Source organism: Colossoma macropomum, unplaced genomic scaffold (genome assembly GCF_904425465.1).
Source record: "Colossoma macropomum unplaced genomic scaffold, Colossoma_macropomum, whole genome shotgun sequence".
Lineage (NCBI taxonomy): Eukaryota > Metazoa > Chordata > Actinopteri > Characiformes > Serrasalmidae > Colossoma > Colossoma macropomum.
Window position 1 is genome coordinate 25,521,888 of NW_023494806.1, and position 11,571 is coordinate 25,533,458.

Sequence of the window (11,571 nt, forward strand, 5' to 3'; positions counted from 1 at the left end):
ATTAGTAAAGCCTGCTAGGCAAAGGGAATTAAAGGTCCTTGCATGTGAGAATAAAAATCACAGTTGGGCCTCCTTCAGCAGGGAAAGCTTTGTAGTGGCAGACGGTCAAGGCCGGGAATAGCTCGCTCTGTGTGAAGTCCATCTGAATGCTAATGCTACAGAGCTCTAAGGTCAAGGTTACGCAAATAGTGCCTTGCGCTTCCAAATGACAGTGTCAGGCATGGGGAAATTGCACCTGACCAGTGGTCAGCACAGAAAGGAGGGGTAAGGGTAACTTCATTATCTCCTAATACAAAGTGTCATGATGGAAAAGAAAAGTGGGAGCAGAATCGAGAGTGCACTGGGAATATGGAGCATGAAGGGCATCTTTCTAGAGAAAATAAAAGCCCACTGTTATTACGGGCTTGAAATGGAGGAATGTCATTGTTTGAGAGTGTTAGACCTATAATCCAAACATTTCACCATTCTAGACAAAAAGCTTGTTTGGAGCCAATTTCTATGACATTGAAATTTTGGACAGAACAAAATGATCACAATGTTGCTGTTGATCACTGCAAGGATATGACACCAGTATGTCAAAATGTCAAATGGAGTGTTAAGAAACTGGTACAACAGGAATTTTAGTACTGTAAGCCAAAGAGTCAAAAATAAACTAACAATTAAAAAATCAGGACAGGAATAAAAGCGATTATCAACATTTAAACAAAAGCTTGTACGCAGAACAAGAACCCTAATGACCTACCACTCAGACGCATGTAGGCCAAAATCATTAAATAAATAAACTAACCTTCTCTTGCCGAAAGTAATCACAGCAGAAGCAAACAATGAATCGTGGATGCTGCATCAGTGTTATCATAAGGACTCCAGAGGGGAAAAATATGATGTAGTTTTCTCATTTCAGCATTTTTGCACATCAAAAAAGGCAAATGCAAAGTGTGCAGATATGAAATGCAAAGAAAGCACTGCCAGCAAGCTGATGTTCAAATTACACTGCTATAAAATTACTCTGGGTGTCTCACTGTAACAGTGTAGCAGGACTGGCATTACTTTATACTTTTAAAGGGAAACCAAGACTAGGCAAGCCCAGCTTTGCTGGACTGTAATTGGCTGCACTGCATAGAGCACACAACTGTCTGTGATACAGTCTGTATATATTTGTATATAAATATACAAAGAACAAAAAGTACCCTAAAACTTTATGTGCTGGGGGGGGGGGGCAATTAACATTTTAACCCACGTTCCTGCACTGTCAGTCTAAATTTGACCAGCCACTTGTCAATAAACAATTTTTCTATTGTACTACGACTACGACAGATGAGAGTACTAACAACAAAAACATCAACATCAACAACAACTATGGCTGTGTCTGAAACATAATAAATGCTGCCTGTACAGACAGTATTCTGAGGCAGCAAGACACCAAGTCAAGTCCAGATGTAATGTTTGTATAAAACGCTGCCTGCTGAGGTTCCTCAGTTTTTTTTCCATGTTACATTGGTAAACTCTATTTAAATTAATAATTCTAAAAATAGCAATAGACACATCAACGTATTATTCCATTTTATAATCTGGTGCGCTCACTAGTTATCTACTAGTGTGTGATGACCTTATCCTTACCTGGAACACTAAAACTATCTAAATAAATCTGCTTATACAGCAAGATAAAGAAAAGTCAGAATTGAATTAGTCAGACTAAAACGCAAGTACTCAGCACTGAGTTTTTATTAGACCAATGATGTGTTTCAATGAATGCGTTTCTGCTTTCTTCCAGTATTAGTCAGCCTTACATTGGTCGTGTTTGGGGGGAATGAGGGTGATATTTATTGGTGTACAGCGGCACATCATAAAATCCTGAACATGCACATTTCAACAACAGTTGTTAATGAAGAACAGATCAGTCAGTCACTCAGTGAGTCAGTGAGTTACTCTGACTCTTGCAAAATGTCCTGCTAGGCGGTCTGTCAAAAAATACAAGCTATAACTGTGGATAACAAAAAAAAAAAGCAAACAAAAAAAAAATTACATAAGCAATAGTGTGCAAACTACAGACAGAAATCCTTCTAAATGTAACCACCATCTCATACACTCAGAACAAAAGAAAACAAAATAGGAGTTAACAGTCTTTTCAGTGCATACTTATATAATCTGTTATGCACTTTGCATTGCTTTATGGGTTGTGACATCGGTTAACCAGATTTCACAGACTGCAAGGCCACAGACCTGTCCAGAAGAGGCCAGCAGGTTGATGGTGGTCAGGAGCATCCAGCCACGACTCGCCTCCTCGCTCTGATTCACCTCCAAAAACTGCACAATGGCTCTGCTGGCTGCCTCTGTGGAAGGAAACACAGAGAGAGAGAGAGAGAGAGAGAGAGAGAGAGAGAGAGAGAGAGAGTGCAAGAGAGTGAGAGAGTGAGTGAGAGAGTGAGTGAGAGAGTGAGAGAGAGAGAGAGAGAGAGTGAGAATGAGAGAGAGAGAGAGAGTGAGAGAGAGAGAGTGAGAGAGAGAGAGAGAGAGAGAGAGAGTGCAAGAGAGTGAGAGTAAGAGAGAGAGAGTGAGAGTGAGAGAGAGAGAGAGAGAGTGAGAGAGAGAGAGAGAGAGAGAGAGAGAGAGAGAGAGAGTTATGTTATTAGAGTGTGGATCAGTCTGTTCATGTGGATCGAATTCATTTTTACACACTGCCCTGCGTGTGACTGGGCTCATCTGGGGGAGGATAGTGAGTCAATTAAAGACAATGACATGCAAAAGCCTTCACTCCTCCATCCATTACTGACTCTAGCTTTGGAACAATATCTGTCCCAACAGAAGACACGTAATTTAGAAAAAGATAAATGCACCAACCAAGGGCAGGTAACATTTAAAAATATCTGTTTTTGAGCAATGACCATGATGGAAAAAAAAACACACTTAAAGGGCTATATTGTAGAATTTTTTAACAGATATACTTTTAGTAACACTGTTAGTTTCAAAACATACTGTTCACTCACCAGCTCATCAGATGGTCAGATGGTTGGAAAATAAGATGCAAAAAGGCTTTTTTGATGTCACAACAATGCATTTACATACATCTGATCTTTCAGCCCACATCATGTTTACATCCCTGTCAATTAATGTTGTAGTCACAAGGAGAGTTTCAGCCCAAACCGCTTTTGTCAACAATGCATAATACAGGGCAGCCATTAAGTTTATTATTGTTATTTACATATTGTTGCTGTGAGGACAAAACCATGCATCTTAATTTTTGTCTTTTCTCTTTTTATATATAATTTATTAACTCCAGATGCCCTTAATGATGAATGGACCAACAAAAATGGTCGAAAAAAAACTTGGAAAAAACCTTTTGACATTAACTTCCATTCAAAGTTAAGAATGTTTTTTTTCTTTCTATTAATATTATCATCATTTTAGAGATATGAGATTTCCAACAGTGACAATTTATCAGCCTTAAAGACACAGTAATAAAAACAGCCCTTTTAATTCTAAGGGATAAAGAGAGGTTTGAATTTGTTATATAAAAATGTATGCATCTTTTCTTACCTACATCCATACAAATATAAAAAGTGAAAAAAAAAAAACAGTGAAAAAAATGTAGGCCCTTAAAAACAAAAACCTGCTCATTGGGTGCTTGGCCCCCATACATTACCCATGAAACAATATAGTAAATGAACAATGACTTAAGCTGCTGAAGCTGAGGTGCTTAAGAACTTTAAGAGGTGGGAACATTCAACACACTATCACCAGCTGCTGAGGATCCGGGCCAGTCTTTGAAGGAATGGGCAGCAAATGCTGTGGGGGTGATTTGACCGCAACATCGACAATCCATCCTGTGCTAAAACAAGCTGCTCAGAACACTTCAGTATATAGAAATACTTTCAAGATTAAAACATGGAGCCAATCAAGTGTATGTGGAGTGAGTCTCAGAAGCTCCTTTGAGGTTCAAAAGCAGAAACAGAGTGAAAATGGTAAACAGGATTAGATCCAGCCAGAGCAGTGAGGCAAGAGAGCCTGCCAGTGAGAAACATACAGCAAAAGAAAAAAAGAAGAGGAGACAAAAAGACAACCCCTCAAACTGTTTGTAAGTAAGAGACAACTAACAACTAAAATACTCAGTCTAAACACTCTTATTCTGTAACAATAACTGGTCTGGAAGTCTTGAATCTACACATCTTTACTTCTCATTCTTTATCTGGATCTAGTGTAGTTTCACTGTCCAGCTGAGCCAACATGACTACACTGCATTAGCAATTAATACTGAAAAATAGCTTAAATAATGTTGCCACAACTCTACAGTTAGAACAAATATTTCAATTTGTTTGAAATTTAGTGATTATTGCAATACTTCATTATATCAGTATGGGAGAGTGGAGCAAAGTCTTGTTTTGTTTTCTGCTACAAATGAAAAGCCAAACCTTGTTAAAATCAGTGACTGTTTAAAAAAAAAAAAAACTCAACCAAAAGTGGCATAAGTACAAATGTTACAATCTATCCCATAGGTGGGGTTAACTGTATATATACCCAGTAAGATGAGGTAAACACAATTTAAAAGACCAGTCAAGCATTACTGCCTATATAATATAAAAATATATACATCAAAATAAATGTGACTAGCAAAAACTGAGTCAAACACTGGCAAATTTAGCAGAACAAATATCAGCATGGTAAAACTGAAATATATTTCTTTAACATGACATCTACTATATGATTATAATGAATCTATCATGGGTCTGTATGAGGGGGACAGCCTCATATACAACACCCGATGCACACCCACTTCCATTTAAAAAGAATGTCCCTAATTACCAAAATGCATCAGGCTATGAAAATAAATAGCAGTAATCAAGATAAAGAAGAAGAACGTCAGAGATCAAACTGCAAGTGGTATTACCTGTAGATTTGTTGGACGCTCTTCGTCTGATCTCTGTCACCATTAGTCTGGACACCTGAGTGGTGAACTGCAGCAGGTCTGAGAACTTTTCATTCATTGTGCTCGGGGGAGCATTCCCAAACACCTGCCACAAAGAGAGAGAGAGAGAGAGAGTGGCATAGTAAATCGCATGCGCACACACACACACACTATATTTTAGTAGATGCATATATTCTAGTAATTTGGTTATATTGCTACATATTGTAATTGTGATTTTAATCAATAATCTGACTAGGGCTGCAACAACTACATTCACCTTCAAAAAACCCTGTCAAAGTGTCATTTATTAAAAAAAGAAGCCTTATAATGTTTATGTCTGTGTAAATTCTGACAGTTTTTCAATACACTCTGTAAACAGAGGGGGCAAAATGGCTTATGTTTTGTTCCCTTGCAGGAAGAAATTGTTTGTGGCTCAGACAGAATTTTGAACCATGGCAATAGCAAAGAAAGATGAACTTAAGAAGGCACAAAAATCACTGTGCAATAAATAATAGGCAAGGCAGAGACAGAGCAGCATGGCAACGCAGCAAAAAAAAAAACACTCAAGTTTCAATACACATTCTGCTTCTGCTGGCAGTGGGAAAGTGCTTTAACTAACTAGCTTAAGTTGCTAATGTCAATCCAGTAAAGATACCGTAAGGCTACATATTGGAAAACAGATATCGTGGTAGCAAGAAACATAACCTATTGCTAACTGATTTTTGGCAGATTTGGCTTTCTATTAATTTAACGATTAAATTTTTGTGGTGATGAATTTTCAAATTCAGATTTCTTATTAACACTGGTGCATCAAAAAACACCCACAAAAACCACATTCACATCAGGAACTGTGACTGCTTACTGCACAGATATAGAAAACTGCTTGGTTAAAGGCCCCATCTGCAAATTGTAATCTTCTGCAATATCAGGATTTCAAAGGTTTACATCATGTTAGCAATTAACAAACGCTATGTTGTGAAGGCCAAACACCTACTCAAACAGGCATTACTCAGTTTGTGCATGCCTATCTAAACAAAAAAGCCTTTTTTTAAACTCACTTCATTAAATTTTATCAACCATTAAATTGCCCTGTTTGTAAGCTCACAGTTGAGCCATGTGTCATCTGCAGTAAGAGCACAGATGAGCCATTCACAGCTTCTTAGTTACAGACTTCAATGAAGTTGCCCTCAAAAGCTACAGAAAGAAGCTACAAATATGATATACAATGAGGTTAGAAGTTGTTTAAAGTTTCAGGATCGAAAAAGAACCACACTCATACTTAAAATATCGTTTGGACTTGGAGTTTATGAACAGAGCTCATATGAAAATGAGAGCTTTAAAATGCTAACGCTATCCGTCAGGATAAAGCAATAAACCACGAGAGGCCGTGGTTTCAGGTGCCCATCACTGTATACTGCAGGTATTTCATGAACTTTATCATTTAATAATGAAAGTATTATTATATGAGAAGTGTTTAATGCAGAATATTTCATTCTTAATATGCAGTTTTTGTTCACCCAATCACCAACACAATGATAATGCTAATTCCGACTAGCGCCTCAATGCAGCTTCTTGTATTGTATTAGCATCAAGCTAACAGTGCCACACATTTTGTCCCCCCAGACTGGGTTTAATACTATTTATGGAAAATCTATGAAAAACACTGACTGCTACTGTTTAGACTGTTTAACCTGCTATATTTTAGTCTAGCCTAGCCCCTCATTTCAAACAAAACAAGGCTCTTACTTCATGTATCTATATATGCTGGTACATCAATACAGAATTCAATTGCTGTGAAGTGGTCATGGGTGTGTGCATATATTAAATACATTACAACGGCCTCGATCGCAGCTCAACCAATCAGATTTCAGGACCAGAACTATCTGTTTTATAATACAACATTTTAAACACTGCTATTAAACTTGAATACAAATCGCTACCTCTTCTATGATTGTGACAGCTCCATTATACTTCAACAAGTACTCTTCAAATCCTTATGGAGTGAAAGAGGCTGGCCCTCACTCATGCAATTATGAACAGTTACTGAAGACATTAACAGTCTTTCTGCATAATTTGTGCTTGCTGATTAATACCACAGCACACTTGACCACGTTGAGAGACTCTTGATTTCATAATGACTGATTAACCTTCTTGGATCAAGTATCAGACATAGGTGGTGGTCTATCCTCTCAGTCTTTACAATATAGTGCATTTACAGCAGCAATGCACAATATGTTCATTACTGTCACAATACCAGCCTATGATACAGCAAAAGACTGCAGTACAAGTGCTCTAATAAATCACAGAAATTTCCGCTGTGTCAGAATACTGACTGGTCTCACATGGTCCCAATGAGCGTCTTGCAAGATCACAGCCAATCACAAGCACTTCTGACAAATCACTTTTTGGCTTCCCTATTTTGACCATGTGACACAGAAATACCAAGTGTTCACTGGGTGTATTTCCCAATATACATCACAAACACAGCATGTAGGAAATTACGTAATTACAACACAGGCTTAACTTTGTCTATATCATCTGCTGGAAAAAATATAGAAATAATCATATTGCCACATCCACAGGCCCAGATTAAGCCCAAGTCTAGACTAAAAGAATTTTCAGTGGTGATTCACTGCAATTTACGCTGCAATTTAGTCCAAGAGTAGGCTTAATGTATGTCTAGGCAACTAGCCCCTAATTAAACTAATTTAAGAATGCTTTAAGAGCACTTCTAAAGATTTTTTTGCAGCCTACTGCCCAACAGGGTGCAAACTAAAATTAGCCATCAGGTACACAGGAAACGATGAGTTCCTGCAAGAAAGAAAGAATGCATCACATTAACAATCTGGTACATTCTTAAAAAGAAAGAATGCACTGGCGAGCTCAGCAACACCAAAAGGCCTGGAAAACCACAGATGACAACTAAAGTGTCTCTTCTTCTCATGGTGAAGAAAAATCCCCTCACGACATCTAGTCATGTCAAGGACATTCTAGAGGAGGTTGGCATATCGTTGTCAAAGTCTACAAGAGACGTCTTCATGAATGTAAACACAGAGGGTTTACCTTAAGATGCAAACCACTGGTAACACTCAGGAACAGAGAGGCTACATTAAACTTATAATATATTAAAAAGAAATCTATAAAAGCATACCAGTGTCATATCATCTGTCAAGCATAGTGGAGGCAGTGTTATGGCACATATGTTTATAACATATTATATGGCATACAATATGTTATATTTACATTTATGTTGGTCTGGCTGCCAATGGAACTCACTGGTGTTTTTTACTGATGATGTGACTGCTTAAAGAAATAGCAGAATGAATTCTGAAGTGTATAGAGCTGTACTTTCTGCTCAGATTCAGTCAACTGCTGAAAAACTGATAGGACGGCACAGTACAGATGGACAATGACCCACAACATACCACAAAAGCAACCCAAGAGCTTCTTAAGGCAAAGAAATGGAATGTTCCTAAATGGCCGAGTCAGTCCCCTGACTTCAACCTAACGTTTTTCACTGTTCGCTTTTTACAAGACAAAATTAAAGGCAGAAAGATGCACAAACAAGCAGCAAATAAAGGTGGCTAAAGGCCTGGCAAAGCATCTCAAGGAAGACACTCTGCACTTTGTGATGTCCATTAGTTCCAGACTTCAGGCAGTCATTGACTGCAAACGATTTGCATCCAAGTATTAAAAATAACCCTTGTATTTACAATTATGTTAGTATGTCCAATTATTTTTGAGCCTGTGAAAATGGAGGGACTATGGAAAAATGGCTGTAATTCCCTAACGCAATATTTTTGTTAAACCCTTTAAATTAAAGCTGAAACTCTACACTTCAATTACATCTACTGTGGTGGTAAAAGAGGTAAAATTGGAGTGTCACGACAAGTCTGTTACACTGCATGCAGAGAAAAAAAGCCGCTAACGCGTTTGGACCACTGGGCACGCACACACGACAGATGAACAGTAAACCAAATTCCAAGTTGACCAAGTTAGTCACAACAGCACATCACACGGTTAGAAGAGAAAAAAGTGGACTGGCCCTTAGTAGCCACTACTGTACCGGCATGGCTCAAAAAGTAGTGTATTTGCTACCTTGTGCATGTAAATGCTAACATTTAGATTTTTGGTCAAGACCCTTTAAAGCATCCATGGCAGCCAATTCTTAACCACTGTTTTTGTTTTCTAATCTGGAGTTCTGGACCCAAGTTTTGAAAATAGCATGGCCAGCTGAAGAAAAGTTGTAATCTTCGCTTAACTATACCGTGAGAACTCACACTTATTTAAAAAATAAATAATCTTAACTAAATATATTGGCTTACATGTGATCATTTATATTTGAATAATGCTTTACAATACAAAGAATTGTTAGGGACAGTAAAAAATTGGTTTGGGAAGGTGAACATTCAGGTCACTTGTCTTAAAAGTTAACGCAGATCCCTGAGACAAATTATTTAATTTTTTTTTTTCATTTACTGCTACTAAAATACAAGCCTAAAGTGGCCAAAATTGGCTGATTAGCCAGCTTACTTCCTAGCTGATCCTTTAGGCTACGTTTACACAGCATGTAAAAGTGGCCCAAATCAGATTTTCTCACCAAATCAAAAAACAATTTTTTTTTTTTGGCTGTTCACATTATCTTTTAAATGTGACCTGTATGCGACATTTGTCTGAACAGATCAGCTCCTAAACCGACCCGCATGCGCAAAAGAACAGTGCTTCACGTGGCGGCTCGTCCAGAGGTAAACAGTCATGACGGCCAGCGAACGCCAGTCGCTCCCGGAGCTTCAGTTTCGCCCTCGCCAGCATCGCAGGAGCGAGTATAAAGTTCCAGTGGTTGACAGCTGGACTCATCACCCACAATGTGTACGAGTTCGCCGTAAAAAGGGCGCGTTATTCGGCCACAGCCGCTTCTTTGGTTCGTGTCCTCGGATTCTTTAAACTGTTCTCTGACGCTGCAGCTTCGGGCTCCTCCGGCCGCGTTTCGTTAGAAATCTCTTCAAACACGGAGCGGCTGCGATGAGTCTCTTCTAACGTTTTAGTACAGAAACATCAGCCTAAATATTTATGAGTCTCAGCAGCGCGAAATTATGATGAAAGTAGGACTGACGTAAATGTCGCATGAATTCCGATCTGGCTGTTCAGACTGAGTCGTATTGCCGCAGATCGGATTTTTTGCTGTTCACACTGCCACACAGATGACACATCTGTGTCACACATGAAGGAAAAGATCGGATTTAGCCAACAACAGGTGTACAACAACAGCTTAGTTGCCAACAACAGGATGTACTGTCGAATCAAAACTGTACACACTCAAAAAATGCTTACAGTTACACACAATTATATGTAGAGTTAAGCAAAGCTACATCTTCATGAGTCAAAATATAAGCAAAATAAATATTAATTCTGTCTGCATAGACGCTAAAAACTAAGTACAGAGCTAACAAATACACAAACATTACTCAGTGCTGCCCCATAAACATTACCTTAACCCAACACAGCCAATTCACATTATGCTTGTTGCAGCATATTATTATTGTGAACTCAAACGACTGTGGAAAATAATTGCTCTCAGCTCAAAAAACTGCAATAATCTCAAATAATTGTGATTTGGTGATTATGTAATTGTGACAGGCTAAGCTGTCAACTTATGTCAAATTGACGCAGTGATAAACTGACACAGCGGGTGGCTACAGGTAGGCCTATCGAAAGTAACACATCTTAAATTGCTGCTATTCAAACTAAATTAACAAAAAAGCCTATTTTAAAGAGCTGTTCATATGGCATGACATAAAACTGAAGCAGACATAAGTATTTATAAACGCTTGCTCCATTTGACATCACTTACAATCACTGCCACAAAGCATCACTGTCACTTTCTATGACTAAACTGACAAAGCAGCATGACAGACTAAACAAAAGACTTTCCGCTCACCCGGTTGAAGACAGGCAGCATCATGTAGAGCTTCTCCTCCTGCTCCTTCTGGGTCATGTGGCGCGGTGGGTGGCAGAGCTCGGAAAAGAGGCGGCGCAGGTGCATGAGGCCCAGCGCATTGTCCTGCGGGCTGCATTCCTCCTGCCGCGGCCGCCCCATGATCCGCTTCACCATATTCATCTTGAGCGGCTTCTTCAGGCCGAAGCCAGCCCTGAGAGGGGAGGAAACAGGGGTTAACAAAGGAAGGTGTGGTTGAACAGAAGAAATTTGAGGAGCAGAAGGGCAGGCAATATAGGCAAAAACAAATCATCACAGAACATAAAATATTTTTACGATCATCAGTATATATCAAAGTGCTGAGGGATAGACTGTCTATACTGGTATGTCGGTATAGTTATTGCTACTACTGATTTTTATGGTTTAGCTGGATTTACAACTAACAAAAACTTTCATTTCATTTTTCAAAGAGCAGTTCAAAAGGCATAAAAATACATAAATAGTACATTTCATGTGTAAGCTTCCCCCCCTTCCGCCGTGAAGTTTTAAGAAAAGAAAAAAGGCTAAAAGAATCCAATCAAATCAAGCTATGGCAGAACAGGAAGGAAGAACATAAAATAATAATTAACTTTATTTATACATTTCATACAACAAAATGCAGCTCAAAAGCAAATAAAAACCAGCATAAGAGAAGAAAAACAAAACAGAGGAGGTAAAAATATACAGAAATGAAAAT

The 11,571-nt window shown here is 38.6% G+C and overlaps 1 protein-coding gene across 1 annotated transcript in view; it reads right to left on the minus strand.

The window, feature by feature from the left end:
• The window catches only part of wdfy3 (WD repeat and FYVE domain containing 3), a 115,156-nt gene extending 104,111 nt beyond the window's left edge, over positions 1 to 11,045 (minus strand). The window contains 3 exon segments of the mRNA XM_036598960.1: positions 2,221 to 2,330; positions 4,883 to 5,006; positions 10,839 to 11,045. Of these exon segments, the coding sequence (XP_036454853.1) occupies positions 2,221 to 2,330; positions 4,883 to 5,006; positions 10,839 to 11,018 (414 nt within the window). The 5' untranslated portion in view covers positions 11,019 to 11,045.
• Between the last annotated feature and the right edge of the window lie 526 nt (positions 11,046 to 11,571).